Source organism: Melanaphis sacchari, unplaced genomic scaffold, assembly GCF_002803265.2.
Source record: "Melanaphis sacchari strain LSU unplaced genomic scaffold, SCAv2.0 Contig20_pilon_pilon, whole genome shotgun sequence".
Classification (NCBI taxonomy): Eukaryota; Metazoa; Arthropoda; class Insecta; order Hemiptera; family Aphididae; genus Melanaphis; species Melanaphis sacchari.
This window is the reverse complement of record NW_020271042.1, coordinates 166,029-192,179: the sequence shown is the minus strand read 5'-3', so window position 1 is coordinate 192,179 and position 26,151 is coordinate 166,029. Positions and strand designations below refer to the sequence as shown.

Genomic DNA, 26,151 nt, shown 5'->3' with positions numbered 1-26,151 from the left:
ATATCCGGGCGGCGCATCGAATTACATTGCCGCCGGATATTTTGCATTTTTTATTCTTGATTTTTTCATTTAAATATTATTGTTAGCTAATAGTAATTTTCGTCATCAAGGTGAGTGCATATTTATTTTCGATATCTAATTTTCTATAAAATATCAAAAAGATTTTAAATATATGTATATTTTTTAATTGACTGTTTATCACGACTTGCAAACGTTTGACGTGTATTTTCTATAATACATTTAAAATCTCCACTTTACGCCTACCTGGGAAGTTTAAATGCGTTTTACTGGATAACCAGTGGTGATCGTTGAAAATCAAACACTTGATTCGACTTCACTATTTTACGTACAGAAACAGAACAAGAAAACATATTCGTCGTCTGCAGTAGGTATAACATTCAGCCGCATTACCCAGCCAGATATCGATATACATCGGGTGATGACTGTTAGCTAGATCCATAATTACCATTTTATAGGAGTTTATTTATTTTAAATTTGCGAAAAACACCGAGCAAGCCACGGAAAATGCATCCAATCCGCCGCAGGTGGTTTGCCCAGCCAGGTATCGATATGCACGGGGTGATGACTGATAGCTAGACACTCGATTACCATTTTCAGAATGTATTTTTATTTATTTTACATACATAAAAGCACCGGACAAGTTACGGGACAAGGTATTTTACACTTTTGAATTTCTTGTAATGAGTGATCATTAGACATTCGAATTATTCGACTTTTATAGACTTTTATTATTTACGCATTTAAAACAACACCGCCAGAGTAGAAAGCACAGTCTTAAAAGTTTAATATATATATATAGATACTAAGTACTAGAAATTGCACTTTTGCATTAACCAGTAGCCAAGTATTGAAATAATTAATGAGTATTGTATTTTTGTATAAAATAAAGGTGCTATATAAATTAAAATTTGATCTAGTTATAAAAAAAATAAATAAATTGTCTTATGTTAAAAGTTCAGAATGTCTAAAATTTAGTTTATTTATTCAGAAAATAATTTATAATTAAATTAAATTAAATGTCATCATAAACGGCATTTCATAAATCAGGGATATGAATTAAAGTATTTTTTTTATTCTGGGTACCTACCCACTTATTTTGTAAAAAGAAATTTTAAGTACGGTTAATATATTTTGTACAACAATACTATATAAATATTAATAGTATACAGACAAATGTTTAATAAAAATACGTAAACAAAATAAAAATTGAATGGTGATGGATAATAAAATAAAATAGGCACCTAGCTAATAATTAAGGAATATTCATACCAAAAAAATTTGATCATTTTTCAGCATCGTGTTGATCAAGCGTATAGTAATTAATGTTTTATATCATAATTAATGACCACATTTTCTTTGAAAGTTATTTTTGTTAGTTTTGCATTATTTTACATTATTTTGATAGTTATTGTGTATTTATTTAATTAAAAATTATAACTTAAAAGGTAGATTAAAATTTAAACTGTTTGTAAAACGTAAAAACAATAAGCATTAATAATTTATTGTTTGAAATTAATATAACGCCGTAATTTTGCCACTCTATAAGCGTTTTTTTTATTAATGGGTTTAACACTTGGACTGGTACTGATATTTTTCCTATGCACATACTAGAATAACATAGCTTACACAAACATCACATATATAGCTTTTAAGAATATAAAGAATAATATTAATGATCTTACAAATGTTAAAAAAAAGTTAATGTTTGTTTAATTATAACTTAAACAAAACTAATAAAATAAGTATAGTATTTGAATGAAAATTAAAACGAATATTACTATTCTTGACGACTGCCCCTCTCTAAACGCCATACTATATACGAATATTACGAATACGGGCTGTGTACAGCTGGCTGACCGCAGTTCAGCGTGAACATTATCGAATAGGTAGTTCAATTCCAGTCAACACACGAGCAACGACTGACGGTTATTCACCTATAGTCTTAAAACGTTTACGTTTATAGATATATTGAATATTAATAATAATATTGTACAAATATACAATTTATTTTTCATTAGAAATAAATCCGTAAAAATATATTAAAATAATGCCGGAAACTGTGGTTACCATTCAAAATCCTGAATCCAAACCTGGAAAACACGGAGTGGAAAATGGAAACATGAACAACATTTTTTCTTGGGTAGAAATCAACTACAAATATTTCAAAACCTTGCCAGGGATATTGAAATTAGCACAGTTGGTAAGTTGCATAATAAATATCTATGTATAATTTAAAATGTATTACACATATTATTAAGTAGGTATATAAACACAAACTATTATAACGATTAATTTTTACTAAAAATAGAAAAAAAAACATTTCGGTAAAAACTATTATTTTGAATAGCCTCAGAAATATGAAACATTCCATTGGTTTTGTTGTTGGATAACATATTCTGAACGTTAGACCTATCCCCCGTGCTTTTGAAATTAAAATACTTTTTCTTTCGAAGTCGTTTGAATAATAGTAATAATAATATTATGTAGGTACATAAAACAATCCTACCTAATTATAGTATGTACATATTTCATTCATAATCATCATATTCCAGTCAGAGATAAACTGTCAACTCGCATAGCGCGGTGGTAAACGATGCAACAGAATAAAGTAATGGAATATATCTGGAAAGAACAATAAAGTGAAATTGTATCAAATTTAAATAATTTAAAAATATTCCATACAAAATAATTGTATCGCGTTTTTGTGGTTAAGAAACAAAGGAACACAAACAAAATGTTTAAAAGATTTTAAACAATTATTGAACATGCAAAACTAAAAAGACATACCTAATTTTTGATAGGCAATGAAAATTATCAATGAAATCATAATTTTATCGTTTGGATTTTAATATTGGCTTTAAACGTTCAGTTTATGAATCATTAAACCATTAGTGTAAATGCGCATTTGTTTATAATAATAAAAAACATCGATGTAGTTTTTTTTTGTGTATTATAGTTTTATTGGAATTAGGGACTAAATAATATATGTATAGATAATATTTATACATAACTATATCATAAAACTGTTGTAGTTGTTTACGCAAGGAAATGCCGGATATACATATAACACATATTTTTTATGAATATAAACACAATATTATAATCTATGCGTTTACATTGATGTTATTGTTATTTTAATAAAATTTGTTAAGTGCGCGTGCATACTTAAAAAGAAACATCTATTGGCCAAACCTCACGCCACCACCACTACGCGTAAACACATCAAAATAGGTTTAAGCATTCTTGGCGCACCTAACTTCCACAAGGCTACTACAATAGCTTTTGTCAAACAGTGAAAAGTGACACACACAATTATTATTATATTATTATACATTACAGAAGAAAATATTATAACATTTATAACCTAAATGGAAATTTAATTACACGTTTTATTATTTTCCAAACAACGTTATTTAAGTGTTTGAACTGAAAATCGAACAAAAACAACTCTGCATAATGATATTATATTTTATAATACTAAATACTCAAAAATAAAATCTGGATCGATATTGTAAACGCCAAACAGTACGTACTTATAGATACGTACAATAATACATATATTTGTGCTTTATAACCTACGTAAATTGTTTCATTTTTATACATGTAGTTTTAAAAATATCGTCTCATTCTTGTACGGTTTAAAGAAAAAACAAAGTCACTGCGGCGTATCCACAGTTATATACTATATACATATATGTAGCGTCCTAAAATATACGCCCTAGTTATAATAATAATATTTAGTTGAATATCGGAATAGAATAAAGTATTATTATCGATTTTGTAATGTTTACAATATATTTTGATTCGAAAAATTTTAACGAACCTAATTGACTTATCGTAATTATGAAACAGTTATGTATAATTATTACATTAAATTCATTTCAGACGTGAAAAACGCACCACCATGTATTATAACAGTGGTGGCCAACCTTTTTTTAACTAGGGCCATAAATAAAAAAATTTTTTGACCGCGGGCCATAAAAATTTTTTTTACTTTTAAGTCATCAGAATTTTAGGTTATTTTGCCATTCTATACAAAAGTAATCGTCTTCCCACTGATTTTTAAAAACACGACATTCCGAGTCAATTTTCCGTTTTTTGTTAGACATAATGAACTTTTACAATACACAACGTAATATTACATTAACTTTATATTAGTCCTGACCGCAGACGAATAACGACTGAACACGATGGCTGTAGAAACTACAATGTAGATAAAATTGGTCGCGCAACGAGCGCAGTAATATTACTATATGTTGTATTACTATATATTGCTATACTACTAATATAATTGTAGTATTGTAGTTTCTACAGCCATGGTGATCGTATGAAAATAAGATAAGATACGGTAATGCTATTTATATTATTAAATTACATTGTAACAACAAAAACGCTACGATATGGCGATACGGGATTAAATATGAAGAATGTATACTGTATATTTTTAATTTTTTTTTTTTACGTAAATGTAAAATATTATACTTCTTTCGCGGGCCAGATATTAAATGATGGCGGGCCGGAGTTGGCCCGCGGGCCGTAGTTTGGCCACCACTGTATTATAATATCAAACGACTTGTATTTAACACATACGCGTGAGAAAAAATAACACGCGTACATATGTTTTATTTTTAGATGCCGGTTTGTAGAGAATAAATTGTAATTTAAATAAGCATATTATCGCAGGAAACTGTCGTAATGATAAATAACTTTCTTACTTGAGCGTGAATAAATGTTTTAAAGTCGTTAGATATTAACACTTAAGATTAAACGGTTATTTGAAGGAATCAATAATATTAAATATAAACAGTCGTTCAAAAATTTTTGGTCTGTGGTGACAGATTTTATTTTACCACCATTTTTGTTAAAGGATTTTCAATATGTTTGTCAAAATGATTTAAAATTTTTCACCGTTTGTGTGAATGCATAAATAACACGGAATCCGGAGACTTTGACCTAACGACTTATTTTATGAAATAATTATAACAACAAAGCTCCAGGCCATTTATAAAAACCTGCTCGTGTTCTGCTACAAAAATAATAATAACAATATCCAAACGGAATGTAGTAAAATAAAAAATTAAATTGTGGGTTATTAGGCATGTATTGGGGGATAACGTGTTTAATATTATGTATATAAATACAAATAATTGTTGTGACACACTGCACAAGGTAACCCACGCGAAGGAAGGCGGAAAAAGAAAAGTTCATCTATATATTATTATACCTGCTCTACACGAGGCTCTACACCTCTTTAATAAAATATATTTTTGAAATATATATGTTTGTATACAGAGCGATCGTTTTACCGATGAACTGCAGACCATAAATATATATACATTTCATAGTTGTTATTATTATTTTATATACTCGTATTTATGAACATTTAAACAAATGTTTCTTGAACAAACATAAACAGATAATACAACACTTGACGTGTACCATCCAACAATATTTAAAATTTATTTTTTTAAGCAGCATTAAGTTTAGCATAATTTAATAATACTCATTTCGTTGACATTTTTAAATGGAATTTTTTGTCTATAAGTTTAATTTTAGAATTTACACAGGTGCAAAATATATTTCGTAGTTGTCTACATCATTGCATTTTCATAATATAACTTGTCTATACCTAAACGTTATAAATTAGTGGAATAAATTATTAAAATCTGTATTATATTATACTCGTATATTATCCTTTGCAGTGTACGATATTTTAAACCATAAACCGCATAAATCGGTTGTCATTAAAATCACTTTCTGGGTAAGTAGCATCGGCATAAAATACAAATAGAGCGACTGGGGATTAGTCTCTCTCAATCCCCAGAAATTATAAACAATCCTCTAAATTAATATATACATGAGCGAAATACAGTCATACTTGGCATATATTTCTCTTTAATTTTTCCTGCGAGCGTATACTAATTATATATACTATATTAGTTTATAAAAATATTAAGGAGCCGAAGTCCCTTCTTCTTCTTTTAATCTTCGAGAATTTTGATTTATTTATGTGATCGATAAGAAAATAATATTATTCGTTCATAGGGAAGATGCGGCGAAAAGTACATAATATAAATATTTCTCTACTATATCTTGTAATAAGTCCAAAATATATTTTTCTAAACTCTTTTTCCGGAATTTCTCGTTATAGTCATCCACAATCAATTAATATATAATATCAATAATATTGATCATTAGTTCTGTGTGATTGTGTGTGCAGGTGTGTACCGCGTTCACTAGTTTTAAATTTTAAGTAGGACGAATGACGACGATGATGACGGTACGCACGTCGTTGCAACGGTGTTTTCGACGGAATATACCACTGTTGCAATCACTCCTACGCTCGAGAAGTTTTTCATTAATTAATACGATGTTGTAGTGATTATGGTCGTATTCATTTTTTCCGTTTCCTGCTGTTACGCGACATAAGTCATCTTTGCACTTCCGCTTGCTGACTGTAAGCATTTTTCAATTTATGGGGTACATTATAATAAAGATCATTGGCGTCGACACACTGACCTGCAACTGCGTATAATATGATCTATGATATTATGTGTGTGTAAGTATATACCTACGCTCCTTATACGCGACACATAAACGGCTAAACGTCTTAATTGAACGTTAATTAAACCAATTTCTACCGGTTAACAAACAGTATAATACAGTCATAATTATGAGATGGTCATTCGTTCCCTGTTCGCATTAAAATGAAAAATAATTAAAACGGAGGCGGAGGCGGACCACACCGCGCGGTATCTACCTTCTTTATAATATGTACTTTTGTTTTATTTTCATTAGAACGAGAGAAAATGAGAGGCAGTAGTTATAATGGTTTTATAATAGTACTTACATGCTAAAAAAATATAAAGTATACGCGTAATAAAATAGATACTAAACATGTATTATGTATATAATATTAACACTATATAGGGTGATATTGTTTTAGATGATTTTTAAAAAATGTTAATACAATAGAGATCGAAATATGAACTAGCAGTTTCTAATTTACTCGCTTAGTAAGATAATAATTTATTTTATTAAATATTTGATTACAGTAGTTAATACTTTATAGTGTACATTTATAAAAATGTTTGCATTATAATACTTAAATGCGCATTAATTATGTACGTAAAAATTTAAATGTTTAAAATCATGGTTTTTATAAATTTACTTAAAAATATATAATAAATGAAAATTATAAACATAATATAATTATGGCGAATAAGATTGCATATTGACATAGGTACTATAAATATCACTCCATATAGTAAAACTCCACAGCAAAACCTCTTAATATTTCTTTTGACATATACATAGAGAACAACGCTAATCAAGAATAAGGTGTACGATCGAAACAATAATTAGTAATACTATTTAGGTATTGTTGTGTTGCACTAATGCTGTCTCTTAATGGGAACAAAAAATTACATAGTGATTGTGAACAACTTTGTAAAAATTATAAACTGACATCATGTACGTAGGTACTTATTTAACATAGAGAATGATTCACCAAACATGATCACTCTATTTATTATTTAATAATAAATTTATTAAGATTCTGATTTTTGAAATTTTTCTTTAAAAACTATACTTTTAAATTCTTGAGATTTTTTTGTATTACTTAAAAGGTGTTATGTGGAGATGTAAATTTATATTTTTCAAATGAGAACGCATCTTTTTTAATGGATAATTTTTGAAAATGTAGAAGTACCTAATTCAAAATTTGAATGAGTAGTTCTCGGTTTTTCAAATGTTTATATACTAAGGATAATAGTTCTTAAAAAAGGTTTTATTAAAATATAAAATAGACGTAATATATTGAATCTAGTATTTATAACTCTTTGAAAATTTGACTATTTTTAAAAATTATAAATATTAATAAATTAATTTTAATTACTAATATTTTCAAATCACAATAGCCACTAATCTAATCCAAACCCATTACCATGAAGTTAAAAAACTACTAGTTTGAGTTTTGATACTTTGAAAGTGGGGCTCTCATTTGAAGAACATAAATTTATACCACTTCAGGATTTCCTTAAGTAGTACAAACAATTTTATAAATTTAAAAACTTTATGATCTTAAAATTTATTTAAAAATTCTAAAAATCAGAATCTAAATAAATTCATTATTTAATGAAAAAAATAAGGTAAGAATGTTTAATAAATCACTCTGTACATGTTAACACAAAAAATTCATATATGACCAGCAACAAGTAGTTTTCGAGTTTTTTTAGATTTTCGTGGACAGTTGTACTAAAACAATCACTCTAACATGACTGAAAATATACTATAGTCTATTCTATTATGAAACACAAAAAAATAGTAGTGTAAGAGTAAGGTATGTCATAGAATAAAATAACAATAATAATTATTTATTTTAATACCTATCACTTTATTTAAAAATTTACATTATGCAATTTTATTATATGATAAATAAATTGGTTATATACCAACGTTATAAACATTTACTTGAATTAAAATATATATTTGAGTAGGAAAACTTACAAGTGGATACAAAATTTAATTTGACTTATAAGTAATACGTCTGAAGAACAGTTTCGGTTTAGTTCTATGTTATAAATATCCAGGAGTGTTTTGGATGATTTTCTTAAGATGACATAGTTTGAAAGAGATCCCTGATAGAATTATGACTGGTTTTTTTACTTCGAGTATCTATTAAAATTATGTCGTTATATTATTTGTATTATATATCACATTAAATATTTGTTTTATTCAGTACAATAAATTATAATAGTAACATAGTATAATATAATAGGTAAGTGATTTATACTGCCAATTCTGATATTGTATCACCTATTAAAATACCATCTCTTATTAACACTATAATTTTAATTCCTTAGTATGATAAAACGATATACCTAGTTGAATTATTATTTCAATAACCTTGTATATGCGCTCAAAAAAATCGAACATAAATCCTTTTACACATGTATAACAATCAATAATAATATATTCATAAAACATATTATTATAATATGGACATTATCGCGTTTAACTAACCATCATGCGGGCGATGATAGTGTCCTTTTAACTTTAGTGTATTTGTTGAGGAACATTTTTGGGTCGATACAATTATAGCACAACTATGTAGGCTATAGCTATACATAGTTACATGTATTATTGTATCATAATATGCATAAAATATATAATTAATAGATAATAACATTATATGGTCATAGGGGTCGTGGTGATATGGATTTTCACAGGTAAAACGTAACATTAAAAATTTAAAGTTAATTGACATCGTTTCGAATATTATATCTAAACCATATTGTTCGAAGCCTAAATAATTATGGATACTTCAACAATAAGTATTTTTTAAGTGCTTCATTCTTCCCATTTCCAAGTTCATAAATCACAATTGAACATAATATTATAATATGTATTTTACAACGAATAGTATTATTTAGTCGATGGCTAAAGGGGCATATTAAAATATTAATAAATAGATACACGTACGACGTACCTACCTATATATAATATGGATACAATATAAAAGATAATAAATCAAATAAACACTTTTTTTGGGGGAAATGGAAAAATGTAATTTTTCTTAAAAGGCTTTAACATTTTCCACTGATAACTGAAAATAAGAAAAAGTAGAGAAATAAAATATTTTGAAAATATAAAAAGTAACTAGGTACCTATATATAGTTAGTAGATGCGTAGAAATTGTTTTCTACAATATAGCTTAATAAATAATAATCTAAAAATGGCTAAATTTACAACTTTTAATCACACACCATCCGTGTAGTATTATTTTAAGTGACTTATGTTTTCTTGGTAATTGTATATCTCTATATATTGCAATGTGCTGATATCTCAATAATTGATTCTTTTTATGTCTTTTGGGGAGCGGCTTCCGACTAAGTAATAATGACACAATAATAATTGTCTCGAATTATGCAGTATATTAAAGTGTTAAACTGCGTCTTATTTAAATATTACGTACATCACAAGTATAATGATAATTGAAAAAATAAATATTACAACAGCTGTATAGAATATTCAAACGATAATTTTGTCTTTTGCCGTCTTTCACAAACTTAGCAAAATATTATTATTATTTTTTTTATATATATTTATTGTTATAATTTGTTTTTAATATTTCACATATTTTATTTCAATTAATTATTATAATTACATAACACGCGTCAATCCGTAGAAAATTGGTGACTTTAAATTCATTAATAAAACGATTATATTATAAATATGTACCGTGAGTGACAAGCATTATTTTTTTACGTCACAATATAACAAATAAAATAGATTGAGAAAACTGAAGAAAAACATTTTATTTAATTTAATGGTTAAAAGGTTTTCGATGCATACATAATACTATATGGGTTCATTACTCTAAATTGCAATATGCTTTGATATACGTCCTCAAATTACGTTCTTCTCTACCTCTCAGGACCGTAAAACGCGACTTCGAAGTATTCGAAGTTGAATTTAACTTTGTATGATACGAAAGCGTGCATGAAAGGAATAAGGAACCGTCAATAATATGGATTAACCTTAAATCATTAAAGCATAAAACTATTTAGTAAAAATGACTTTAATGCCACAGAGGAATAAATTATGTGATCGAGTAAATAAAAAAAAAAAAAAAAAACGTAGGTATAAGACATAAATTAAATGCACATGCCATTGAACAAATATGTTTAGTTTTCGTATGCTATTAGGTAGTTATAAGAAAATGGCATTTTATAACGATACCGATTAATGGTGGTGACCGCGGAGTCGCGTCTTACAAAGATGCAATTATATTAATTGTTGCGGTTTACTGTTTGATGGATGCACTATGTGCGTACGTGTAAAGTTTTTACAATACATATAATATAAATATCACTATATTATATTTATTTATAGATAGATATATAGAATTTAAATCATGATAAAAAAAAAAAAACAAACAGCCGGCTTTGAAAAAATAAACGACTATATGTTATGTGTACATAAAATGATAATAAAGCGAGTTATACAGTTGTGCAAAACCACTATGTGTGACAATATTATTATAAACACATAGTGTAACTTGTGTACTTATACCTGAAATACCTATTTTATTCAGAAATAAATGACGAAAATACACAGAAAATGATAAAAGTATGTAGTTTCAAAAGAATGTTTGCGGATTTATCAACCATTAACATCATAATATCATAATCGGCAAAAGTTCATCCCCAGTAACTCATTGTAATATAAGTAAAGGCAACATTAAATTAACAGTATTTTTCGTTAATATACATATCTATATATCACAGATTTATAAAATATTTTAATATATATATTATTTTAATATTTAAAAAATTTTAATGAATGTATATGCAATAATAAGTTATAATAAAAAATTTAAACATGATTGTTGATTACATAAATATTAAAAACTCATTAAATATTAATAAAATTAGAAAATATTTGAAATTTAAAACTGTAAATCTTTTGATAAGTCAATAATTAATTTATTTTTATTTACATTATATACGATAGAAAATATAAAAATTAAGCAAATAAAAATATAATTTTTTTTTTTTTTTTTATTAAATCATTTAATTGTTGACATTTCGGCGTTACTGAATTATCTCTTAAATGTACCAAAAACTATAAAAATAAATATCATAAAAAATTACCTTAAGATTTTTTTGATTTTATTACAAAAAATCGAAATATGTATTTCAATGTATCGTTCTAGCTTCTAACATTAGTTTTAACATCCCCGATAAAATAAAAAACACTAAATTGAACATTGGGCCCTAATGATATGTGTACACAGGTGTGATTATAATGATTACTTTAAGCCGTTTAAAGTATACTAAATACATATTTGGTAATATTTGAATGCTACTATTGCTACTTACTCATTGTTTTTAAATTTGTCGAAAAATATTAAAATATTATTTGCACGCGGCGAGTAAGTGCACGCACGCGGAACCGTTCTCGCATTAGAGCTGTAAAAACATTTCGATAAATCGTTTGTTTTGCATCTGTGAAAACGATTTCTTTTCGTTTTTTTGTCATTTTATTAATTATATTTATACCGACGAGATTAGAAATTTCAGTCAGCGTTTTCCATATCCAGCTGAGCATTCGGTCCGCAAACCGTACACGATACAATAATAATAATATACTACACTTTTTAATCGTCATTCAAGATATAACATCGCGTATTTATATCTAATAAAATGTAGATGTATATACCATCGCATTAATAGAACGCGACGCTCATCTTGGCTTTTCGATCTCGCTATTAACCCCGAAAATAGCAGTCGGTGAACTTGAACATTTCATGAACCACCATACTAAATCGTTTCTATACGTCAATCCATCTGTTTCGTATAATATTAGTGTTTCCCAGATCTTGGGAAACAACAATTTTCGACGTCGGTGAAAAAATTGATGAAACGCAATTTTTTGAAAAAAATATACTCCATTTATACATCTCATAATAATCATTTAAAAATGTTATACTGCTTCTCCAGACTATAGTGGTCCGAATAGAAGCCTCCCTATCTACCAATATTTTATCAAATCATTTCAAATAATACAGATATTATAGTATATCAGTATTAAAATATGCATATATTTATTATATACAGAATAAAATATCGGTATATGTACATAATATATACTTATTGCAATCCTCCTAAATTTTAACATTGAAAAGAGGGGTAGAGGTATATATGTATATTCCTTCTTAATCTCTAATTTATATTTTTTATTTATATATTATCATTTTATTCATATATATTATATAGAAAAATGAGGGAAATAAGTTTTTAATCATATTTTTCTATAACACTTTTTATTAATAATGCATTGCATTATAAATTATAATTTATGATAATTAATGAATTGAAAACACCAAACTATTAAGTTATGAAAGCAACAAAATACTAATTAATTTTTTTTAATTTTAAGAATACCTATAATGTGATTATTATGATCGCTCCTTTAGTATGTAAGATTAAAAAACAAATTATTTGAATTATTTTTTTAAAACATTTGCAATAATACTAAATTTTAGTCGATTTGTACATTTATTTTCATTTATTGTAGAAACCATTTCAGAATGAAAAAATATTTTGCTTCCCCATATAAAAACTCTCTAGGGTTCATTTACTTAAAAAAAAATCAAAGGCTGAAGTTCTTCTTCCGAGATAATTTTAACTATTCATGTCTGATACAGTATATCCTGAGATCGCGGATATCTTGTTGTATTATTTAAACGTATAATAAGTAGGTAGGTACATCAAATTTTACTTGTTACAATATTTTTTTATACATTTTATTCTACACTTGGTAATGTTGATACTAGATAGTTTACCGTATAAATATCAATAATCACAATAGTTCATTAACTATATAGTACAACACGCATACGCCACTGCAACTGTAGTGATATAAAAATAAAACAATTAGTATTCTAGAACGTCATTCATTTTGATACCGTTAAATGGACTACCTATTTATACTCGTACGTTCCACGCGTGTAATCACGTATCGTAACCGTAAGTATATGATGTGAGCCTATAATAGTAGTTCTATATATTATTATACAGAAAGTCGCATTCACTGCAGGGCTGGCCGTGAATATTATCATACACATCATATAATTTATAATATAGGCACTAGGACTAAGCATAACGCATAAGTGATTCATCCAACATGCTCACCCATCTTTTCTTCTTTAATAATGTGCAGCAATTCAAAATCTGATTTTTTTAAATATTTTTAACTATTTGAGGAATGTCCTATACTCCTATAGAGGTATAAACTTCTGTTTTTCAAATTACAATTTACCCTTCCCCCTTTTAAATTTTACATTTTTTAATGAATAATTTTCCTGAAAATTTTGACGTATCCAAATAAAAATTTGAACGAGTAGTTTTTAAGCTAATTAACTTTATATAGGCATTAGGCATTAAAAATTTAAGGATAATAGATCCATAATAATGAGCGTAAAAAAAATCATGACCTACCTGTATAGTAGTTTGAAAATTAAAACGATTTATATTAATCTATCAATATTTATTATTTAAAAAAATGGCCCAAGTTATATTTTATATTTTTGTAAAACCATTTTTGAGGACTTATTTTTAATATGTATATTTTAATAACTAAAAGCTTTCAATTAGGTACATCGACATTTAAAAAACAAACTATTCAAAATAAAAAAAGGAGAATTTGGAGAATTTGAATTACTCTGTATGTATGCGTATACTACATACATATATAATATATGTGTGTGTGTGTGTATTATATAAACTGTAAGTATATGAGTAAACTCATTTATTTATTTACTTTTTCAGAACACGTTTGCAGGTCGATTATCATACTATTGAACTACAGCCCTTCCCCGCTCCTCCAGTCTATGTGACTAGTATAGTATTATAATGAAAACCGTCTATCTAGACTTACTGTATATGATTACAGTGGCCGCAGTGATTACGCGCTTAAAATATATTAAGATATCAATAACGTATACAAAAGAAATAATCGATACATGTATAGCTGTATTAGCTAGGGTAATAACATCATTTTATCCGTGAAGTTTTGTTTGTTTTTGATTTTAATTAGTATTGTTTTCGTAACAGTAGATGGTGCAGGAGCGGTCATCCCAAATCTTATGTAAGCACGTAGCATAACTTTCGTTATTTTTTGGTGTATATGATAGGTATAAGATAAAAAAAAAATCATTATAATGATATGTACGCTACAGCTATGCCATAATATTATAATACTCCGTTTTTGTGATTTACAGCTGAGTATACGAATAGTATAAAACTAATATAATGTCCATATGCAATTATTATGCCTACACATTATAAACGAAATTCCCACAGAAATGAAAGCTTATTATAATATACAATATATATATACTCGTAAGTAGGTACTCGCGCTTGTGTCAACGTCTCCGGGCTATACAATATGTGCGTTTTCATTGAAAAAAAAAGACGTTTAGATTTCAGTCATTTTTACAGCTGCTGCGAGATGTATGTATGCATATGGGCATGGCATAGATTTATATGTATATAGTGGCGCAAGTACGTGTAGGTACATGAACATCTCATAAAACCATCGCGACAGAACGTTTCCATATTAGTTAGTGTTTTTGTGATGTGTACGGAACTACGGAGTGAGTTTAATATTATTATAATGTGCATTATACGTATATTGGTACGTATAATATACCACACTGAAAACTGAATTATGTTTAATAATAATATTATACCAAAATACGAATATTGCTTGTAACGTTTGCGTCATCGCGCTACGACAGCGATGAGTCTGTATAAAATAAAATGCATGTGACGTTTATGACATGTTAATGGAACGCATTTTAAATTCTCATTTTAACGTAAAACTTTTCTTCATAAGCATCCGTAACCCGTTACGTCGTGCAGTGCAAAAACATTAATAATTATTTTTAATTCGTATTTTATTAAGAAAAATTTCCCTATAGTCTAAATGATTAGAGAATCATCAACAAACAACAGTAAAACTATAGAATAATGATTAATGACTATACGTACAAATTACGCGCATGTAATTTATTTTAAATTCTTAATGCACACAAAAAATATAATGCATGCACCTTTAATGCTAAATACCTTAAATTTTTAATAAACGAATTCTGAAACCTTAATCATACTTCATATCATTTACTATGTATTACTATATAACATAAAAACCATTCGACGATATTTTTTGAGAAACAACAAAATATACATCTATTGTTACCGTAGAACCTAGTAAAAATGCTTAAAACTTTCAAATACGATTAATTTTGTTCGAAATTACTTAAATGACCGTCTATAATGGACGTTTCCGTCTTCTATAATCTATAATAGAGCTGTGTTTATTTGAGGTATACTTTAATACTAATACACTATATTATATTAAATTATGTTTCTAAGTTTCTAGTTCAATAAATCGTATGTTAAGAGAATTTTTTTGTTGTTATAATATACAAAGATTCATAGAGATTCATAAAATTCTATTCGTTTGTTGAACCAATTGAAAACAAAGCTGTACGATAATAATTAAAGTGGATTTCGGAAACGGTTCAATGAAAATAGCGTCGCATGGTAATGATATGTACAATAAAAGTTTAAATGTTTAAACGTATATAGTCTCGCTTCTGCAGCATTTCTGGACGTCCTAATAATAGACTCGCATCAGTCATATCACATATTATAATGAATGGGGAACATCTCACGAGCGCAACTGCGTCAAACACTGAATTATAAAATCGTCGAGAAAAATAGGCAATAAATATAATACAATATTATAATTAATAATATAAAGTATAAATAGTATATAATAATATTTTATGTACTTTGTATGTATAATGTATATATATTAATATTAAATGTATAATTTATTTAATACTTAAGTTTCCACATTAAATGTCACCTCGAAAACTCCCAAAATAGTTAATTTAAATGTTGAATAAATATGATTGACAGTTAAGGTTATGTTAAAAAAAATGGAGATTATACATTATGTTTTATAAGGGCCATAAAATAATCGTTTTCGAGTTTTGTGGTTACATTATACAGTATTTGCCATGTTGTCATCGCCAGAAGGTAAATATTACATATTTTGTTGACATAGACGATTTTTTCGAGAGAAAAAACTACGTACGAGTATAATTATGTACTTTTGTCGATTGGAGAGCTGTATGTATAATAAAGCACATGACCTATAGCCTGCTATTGTCCAAAACAATATATAAACACGTATAAAATATGAATAGAAAAATCGACTTTCGTTGAATAACATAATGTATAATTAAATTTGACAGCATTACGAGTTTGTGACAAAATTCAGCATACAGTGCTCAATGAATATGACCGCAAGGCGAGCAAAAACGATAATAATGGAAAAACTACGGTCTTATGTATTAATCGGTAGTGTAATTTTAATCGAGTTCTTTTTATATAGTGCAGCGAGAATACTTTTTTTCTTTGTAACAATTAAACCGACGCAACGACGTTTTCTCCGGTTTGTTCTCACAAAGAGAAATTCAAGTTTCAACAATAACAGAAGAAAAACATGTCAACAAAATAAATAAAGAGTTGACTATATAAATCGTGTTTTTCCGCGAGAAAAAAAACATGTCACGGATTGCGTAGTTCGGATACTCGAAAACTTTTTCTTTTTAAATAATAATTATAACAATGTTGTATAATATATCGTCAAAAATTATACAATGGTTGCTGCGAAGAGGTTGATGAAACATTGTGGGCTTATAATATAAACATTATATTTGTTTAAAAAAAAATCAATCGTATACAATTGTCTACAACCAAAAAAAAAAAAAAAAAACACTCGATTTATTTTTTCTGATGTGTATACAATTTAATTTTAAACTATAATTTGTTTTTGGAATTCCATCCTCTCCAGATGTTTTCTCTTAATTATACGCCACTGTACTTTGTGTATAAAAATGTCGTTGGAGCTCTGCTATAATTGTTTTTTAAGTAATATTGTCGACCCTTTAAAAAGATTGATACAGCCGTAAAATATAAAAAATGTATACGCAAGTGCATTTTTATGCTTCGTGATGATGATACATTATGTACACGAACATACGGTGATGATGCGTAGGTTTAGTTTCCCAGTCAGAAGTTTGAACCAATTATAAAATAATAAATTGCGCGTACCTACATAATTTAAATCGTCTCATAAATGTTCTCAAAGCACAAACTGTTTCCTAATAAAAATATTTTTAAGGTTTAAAGAAATATTATTAAAAGTATAATAGTTATCATGTTAAAGCATCAACTGCAAGGTTTATAGCCAACTATTATAATTGTTGACAAGTTGTTTTCACGCGATGTTTTACCATATTATTTTTTCCAAAATATCATATTATAATGATATGCATATTAATTTAAAGCCTATTGTTCATTGAAAGAACCTATTTGAGGATCTAGAAGCTCTAAATTACATTTTAAATTATAAACTATTTTAAAAATTTGATGGATATGTTTATTTTAAAATATTAAATTATTTTACGGTTTTATATACATTAATAAAAATAATAATAATTTAAAAAAAGCAAATAACGGTGGAAAATGTTTAATATTATTACTATGAGAATACACATAAACATGTAATAAATTAAATGTAGACCTTTTTATTAGAAAATTGTTTTTTTGCGTAGGTATATTATGTTAACTCCGTGACCTAATATTAACTGTAACAAGTTGTGGTTTTTATAACAATTGTTTAACGTTTAACTTGTTACTGGTAGCACATTAGGTTTAATGAATAAATTGTTTATTATAAATATTTGTACTTTATTAAGCATAGTTCTAAAAATTTTAATTTGACGCATAAATAATACAGCTATAATTTAAGCCCCTTCAACCAAAATTTAACTTCAGTTACTTGACGTTTCCGACCATGTTTCAAGTTTTAATTTTTTGATATTAAAGCTAAGAAATGTAATACAACGTTCCTCAGTCCTCCCGTTTCTCTTTTATTCATATCATGGTACGGGTGCACAACAGTATCTAAATAATAAAAATACAATTTTTTGATAGTTTTGCATTTCTAGTGTTTGGCTCTTCTCAAATATAATATCAAATATGTAGGCCCTGGTATCGCGTAAAACCAGTGCAATACTATACCAGTACTACTGTCTACTTGATATCCTACGTGGATGCCACTGCTACTGTAGTTGTTGAGGATAAGAATTTCTGACTAATGTTGGTGTTTTTTTTTTTTGTTTTTTTTTTTTTTTTTGGGGGGGGGGGGGGGGTATTTCTCGCAACAGCACTTTATCGTTAAATTATATAAGTTTATTTTTATAATGTTTAATATAATTATTGCAATTATTATAAGTACTATGACTACTATGAATGATCCATTATGTATGATGTCTATAAAATCATATATATGACATCTAGTTATTGATTGTGTGAGCAAAGGCCGAAGAGATCACCGCTAATTGCTATTCATATAGAATTAATTTATAGAGTATGCTGTAAAAATACGAAGTATGTTATATATCTATTGGTTGTACCAATTATATGCACACATATTGCGGATATATACGTATACGCACTCATATTATTAAATATGAAAATACGGTAAAATTCATAAGACATGTGCTGTGCAGAATAATTAATTTGACGCTACGTAATATTATGATATACCTAAAACTGCGCGTAGTACCTTCTATACCTACGTTATATTTATTTATCCAAATCAACACCATAACATGATAAAATAATAATAATAATAATGACAACGTCGAAACCTGGCGTTTGATTAAGTCTTCGCCAGGCTTCAGAAGAAATTCGTACGGTATAATATTTTAATACCTACTACCTACATAATAATGTAAAATTAAAAATAATGTAAGAAAATCGGTTTTTTCAATGGGAAAATATCTGCACGTACGGGAAGCCATCGTCGTGCAGAGTAAACATTATTATATCATAAATATAATAGTAATAGTAATAACAATAATAATAATACAATAAATAGGCATATCGTTGATGTGTGATTCGTGTACAGCAATAGCCATTGTTTGGAAATTTTTTTTTTTTTGAAAATCGCTCTTTTAGTCAGTCCACGGGATAGTATTCGTATACATAATATATATAAAAAAGTATCTATATTATATGCCGACATAGGTATTATCGTCTCCTATAATAATATAATAATATGTATAGTGTATACCTATACATTATACATATGGTGTAACACTAGTGCATTACGAAGTGTGCCTCGCGCGAACGGTACTTTAATCGTTTTCTGGATCGCAGCGCGAAGAATACCGCTATGCAACTGACTGCGGAAAGAAAATACAAAATAGCGACTGCACAGTGACGGGAATAATAATATGAAATCGATCGGTCGATAATAAATTATAATAATATACTGCGACACATAAACGTCATAACTATAGTGTTTCCTTTAGTAACACCGCTACATATGGTAATGGTTTATTTACCTTCATAAATATATGATATTAGAAGAGTTTATACAACATTAAAAATATATGAGTAAGTAGTATCGATCAGTACCGAAGCCAAGTGGTTGGATCCAGAGTTCGGAGAGAATCATTCTAGGACCTTCGTACCTTAAAAATGTAAAAAAAAAAATGTTGAAAAGAGTTTTGTTATTATTTTAGGAAATAATATAAAATTTTATAGAAAAATAAAGAATTTTCTTTTTTTTCTGTTATTTTATATTTTAATAATTGTTTCAATAATATACTTATTTTTCATGTGATAGTTTTATGTTGATAGCAATGGTGTTTTTTTTATTACGTTGTGAAGTGTTCATTAGATACCTAAATATTTAATTTAAAACTTTATATTAAGTTATGCTATAAAAGAATACTTCATATACTTGGACTCCTCCCCATTAAGTTGTTACTGATTGCGCAACTATAGTAGTATTACGAGTACCTATACCTATATGGCTATAAAGTTTTCGCAGTGATGTTTCCACAAAGTTTTCGAATGAATACTAAGTCATCAAGTGTCTGGCCAGTTAGAATTAAGGTAACTTGTGGCTATAGAATAGTGAAATTTTAAATCTATGACATTAATAAAAATCAAAAATATTAAATAAATTGACACAGTATAATCCACAAAAAATTTAGATCTGATTCGTTCTATTATTTCCGCTACAGTCATGATTCCAATCTACCCACTATCAGCTTAATTAAATAGATAGACGGAACCATACTGCAGACATATGAAAGCTATTTTCAAATAAGCATACTCATAGAGTAACATAAGAAATTTACACAATTTGTAAGATTTGTAAAATCATTCTAATTTTTCGTGTACTTGTGTACGCTCACAATGTAAAGACATGCTTAACGTTTTTCAATTTCTATACAAAGTATACGAACACGCTAAAACATGTTATTAGTCAATGTTAAATGTTAATTGTTAAATTTTAACTAAAAGATTGTAACATTGTCCAACAGTGTTAGTGTAAAAATTCCTATCCAATTTCATTCCTGTTTTTATATTTTGTTCGTCTTCTCTTACCGCACACACAAGGATATAGTGTAAATTAGCTTAACCCAACATATCCAGGGGTCTAAAAACTTTTTTATTCAACAGCCGTATCATACAAAATTAAATCTCTTTACGAGCCAAAATATGTATAGTCAAAATAAACATTTTGAGTTTTATAGAAACTGCAAATTTTATTTAGTGTCAAGTTTAGAAGTAAAGACACTTAACGCATATTTTCCCCATACTTAATGATTTATTGTAGCTATTGTAATAAATTATAGTATTGAATGTAGATTTATAATATATGAATTTTACTTCATAATAAAATAAAATTAAAAACGAACAAGATAATATTATGTGAACAGTTTATTTTTTGAATTGTATGCTGCAGTTATAGATTTAACTTTCAAAACTTATTTGACAACAATAGTTTAAACTATGTAGGACTATGGTGATACCCATGTAGGACTATAAAATATCTATAGACACATAAACAGTAAGGTACTAAGGCCTATAATAGACGCTTTGAGGCACTATTTATGATATCGACAAATATACGGTCTCTGCAGTTCGTGGCGTGTGTGTGTCGTGCGTTGTATATTGTTATTGTTCACTAAAATATGTATTGACTGTATTGATTAACATCTATTTATCATTAACATCTGTTCAATAATTTCATCTGCAAACCGTCTGAAATATATTATATTAGACTCGTTTAAAAAAAAACTTTAAAACTGTGAGTGCCACGCGCTTTTGTCGTTAAATTACATAAAAAAATGTATATGAATACGCAGCGTTGCGCCAGATGAACTTTAACGCGCAGCTAAAATAAAATTATAAAAATAATAACGTCAAACGTTAAACGCATTATATTGTACTTACTGCTTAATGATTATTATACAATAGGCTACCTTGGTCAGTATTATTTACGCATAGTGTACAATATATAGTATACAATTAATATGTTCTACAGTGTTTTCGGTGAAAAAATCATTAGAAACCACATTATTATTATATCGCGTGTGGTTGTACGTAAGACTGTCGTGGTTATAAATGTATACATTATATATATATAAGCATTATATAGGTTATAGGGTACAAACGGTATAGCTGCAAACGTCGTCGGCGAATGAATTCGTCGGTTTTCATGGCCAAGACTTGGCGTGGGCATCGTCGCATATAGATATGGTGCAGGCTCCCGCGCGTGCGGCATTAATGGTCCTATATAATATTATTATAATATATTATTACATACAACATGTGGAGAGCTATACATATATAGCCATACAGATAGAAATCTAAATATTATATGTATTTACAGTCATCGCAAACGATGGTTATAACTATGATCTATCTATATGATATTATGTAGGTATATGGGTGACCTTCGTTTGTGTTTTTAGTTTTTTTTTACACGTGTCTAATATACATGTACGGAGTGATTCACCAAGCATGCTCCCCATTAAATTTTGATTCTTGAAATATTTAAATATAATTAAAGAGTTAAAAACAATATTTTTAAATTATTAAGATTTTTTTGTAGGAACTATTAAAAAGTGTTCCGTGGTGGTGATACAAACTTTTGTTTTTCAAATAAGGTCCTCCTCTTCTTTTTACTGAAAATTATTTATTGGATATTTATTTGAAAATATTGATATATCCAATTCAAAATTTGAACGAATAGTTTCTCAATTATTGAAATGTTTTTATTAAGAAGTAAGGTTAATTATACTTAAAAATAGTTTTACAAAAATATAAAATAGTTGTTATATTATATCTAAAATCTATTATGTATTTATTATACAAAGTTAATAATAACTCAAAAACTATTCGTTCAAATTTTGATTTTAATACGTCAACATATTTAGAAAAATTATCTGCTAAATACTAATATATAGTCTAAAATGAGGATTTTTATTTAAAAAATAGAAGTTTATATGTATATCCCTATTCCCCACAAGATATTTCTTAGTCCTTAAATTAGTACAAAATATTTCAAAAATTTGAAACTATAGTCCTTAAGAATATTTGAATATTTAAAAATTTTAAATATAAAATTTGAATAACTATATATAGTTAAGAGAAAATTAGAGGGTGAACATGATTTTTGATTCACTCTGTATATAATACAGTCATACACACTTCCATCACAAGCATATCGGAAATCGGAATAAATTAAATCGTTAATATTGTAAATTGAACTAAGTATAATGTATTGTAATATTTGTCGAAATATAATTTAATATCGTTATTAGTGCGTACAATTGCTGCATTGGGCGATCGGGTTTGTTATGTTTAGGTATTTATATAATATTGTTTGATTCATAAAAGACTTGTTCATTATTTCAAAATCTGTTAGCATTTTTAAAAATATTTTTAAATTTATTACAAAACATTTCTTTTTATAAAAAAATTTTTTATTTTATCATTATCGTTTTTAAGTTTTGCTTTTATAAATGATAATAGGTATACATTTTTAATATCAAAATCAGAATATTTTTTAAGTATTTTGATGCATAAAAATTTAATTTCAACTAAGAAAATAATTGGTTATAAATTATAACTTATAAGACGTATCCAAAGATTAGAAGAGTGGTTAGTAACGAACCTACATTTTGTTCGGTTCCCTTGAGTGCTGGTACTTTTAACTCCGCTCATCAATAATTTAAATACCTATTCAATTATAATAAATTGTATTAAACATACTATAATATATTATGTATTTATATTTGCATACAGAGCAAGTGCCGATTAAAAACAAAATGATTTTATTGTAAATATTTTTTTATTATTTCAGATACTTGGCATAATATGTTTGGCACTAGCTTCACCGGCCAGGTTACCAGGCACCAATTGGTTTCTGTTCGTGGTCATCATTAGTTTCATAGCGACGGCCATCTGGTCGTTTGTCTATTTACTCTCCATCCGGGAGGCTATTAATTTCCCAATAAATTGGGTGCTTACGGTATTATATTATTATTACTATTATATGTATTAATCAAATTAATAATATTTTATAAATGGCCAAAGAATTTAATAAATTTAATAAATTTATTTAATTTTAATTGAATTTTCAGACATTGTGTTTGAAAGTTATTTAAAGGCCCATTGAATTTTAAATTGAGCTACAAATGTAAGCTTAGCCTGGTAATATTAGCAGGTTAAAAAAAAGTCGATGGTAAATTGTACCCTAATCATTATTTCCTATGCTTAATAATATTTTAGAGTATCTATGGTACCCTTCTCTTTTTGGCCGATTTACTTTTCGATCAAATTTAAAATAGGTCGATTCCCTTTTTGACCAAAACAAAATTTTATATGATATATGTAAAAAAATAAAAAAAAATTAGTATATAATTTTTGTAAAATTAAATAATTATATAATTTTGAAAATAATTAAAAGTATAAAATGCATAAAATGTAGAAAATTGTTTAAAATATAAAAAATATTTATACATTAACATTATTTTTATGTTAATATGTCACAGTATGTATTATCTAAAATACGTATAATATAAAAAATAAAATTTAAACCACATAAGTAGGTTTGTGACATTAACGTAAAAATAATGTTAATATATAGATATTCTAATATTTTAAATAATTTTCTACATTTTATATTAATTATTTTCAAAATGATATAATTATACAATTACCCTAATTTTACAAAAAATTATATACCTACTAATTATTTTATTTTTTTACATACATTACATACAATTTTGTTTTGGCCAAAAGGGAAGAGTACGATTTTGGTCGAAAAAGGAATTTGTGTTTTTTTTTAAATTTGGTCGAAAAGTGAATCGACCGAAAAGGGAAGGGTAGGTACGTCGTTTTTGATCGAAAACGGTCTCACTCCAACACAATCCAATTTCGTCCAAAAATGCATCTTATATTCTTATTATGTCATAATATTGGTACACGTTTATATATTATTACGTTGTATACCCAAACCATAATGTAGATAGGTATAATCTTTATAAATCGACCCAAAACATAAGAACTTAGTTTAAGCGTTAAAATTGTACCTAGCTGGTAACTAATAAAAAGTGGTCATCGTGATTTCAATGCCATGAATGAATTATAAATTATTATCGAAACATAATTTTTTTCCAGGAATTCTTCAACACGCTCCTGTTAACTGTCTTGTACACGGTCGCATTCATCGTACAACTTTCAGCCTGGTCCAGACCGTACCAATCTTATTACAAAAATCCAAACATAGCGGCAGGGGTAAGTGTGCTATTATAATATTGGGTAATTATTTTGACAGAATATTCGTATGTCAAAAATTATTAAGGTTTTTGAAAAAATATTTATTTATTTTTTTAAATAAAGAAGATAATCTTGATCAATATTTTTAGTAATAATTGTGTTAACATTGAATAAGTTTATATGGCGGAGTATTACACCAACATTTTGTACATTTCAAGATACCACTGTGAAGCTATATTATCACTACATTCGGCTTATCTTAACTTTTAATACCTATTGAATTTAAACATAATTAACTATTACTACCTATATAGTATATACTTACTCGTTTGAAATTCGTTTTTTATGTATCAAAATTTTTATAAAAATGTTCTGCTTCGGAATATGAAGTTAAAAATGCATATATAAATGGTATATGTTGTTATTTAAAAATTAAAAATAATAAAATGTATAAATTGTTTACGAAAAATTTATTTTTTAATGACATCCTCGCATATAAAAATTTAATGTTCATAGTACCTGTTATTTGTAGATATATTTACTAATATTACTAGTAATTTCTTTTTCACTTTTTTTTTATTAATTAGGTGTTCGGGATTGTCAACGCGGCTGTGTATGGAACTGGAGTGTATCTGATATTTAACGATTGGAAAAAGTCGAGAACTGCTACAACGGTTCAACAGCAATAATATTCGAGAGGACAAAAAAAACCGCCTGCTACACATAATTGTCTCAGACATAAGATATTATATAATATCATAATTATTATTAATATACTATATAGTACCTAAATGTTTCATGTATTCGAATGTAGGTTATAATAATGGTAATATAAAATTTTGGATAGAATCGTAAATAAATATTATGTATACATTAAAACTAATTGCTAAGC

General features: G+C 27.1%; 1 protein-coding gene across 1 annotated transcript; it reads left to right on the top strand.

Annotated features, from left to right (window-relative positions):
* Positions 1 to 1,892: 1,892 nt before the first annotated feature.
* LOC112593542 (CKLF-like MARVEL transmembrane domain-containing protein 8) lies at positions 1,893 to 26,151 on the top strand. The gene is made up of 4 exons (XM_025337978.1): positions 1,893 to 2,221; positions 23,842 to 24,009; positions 25,161 to 25,277; positions 25,847 to 26,151. The coding sequence occupies exons 1-4, from the start codon at positions 2,069 to 2,071 to the stop codon at positions 25,946 to 25,948; spliced, it is 540 nt and encodes a 179-aa protein (XP_025193763.1). The 5' UTR covers positions 1,893 to 2,068; the 3' UTR covers positions 25,949 to 26,151.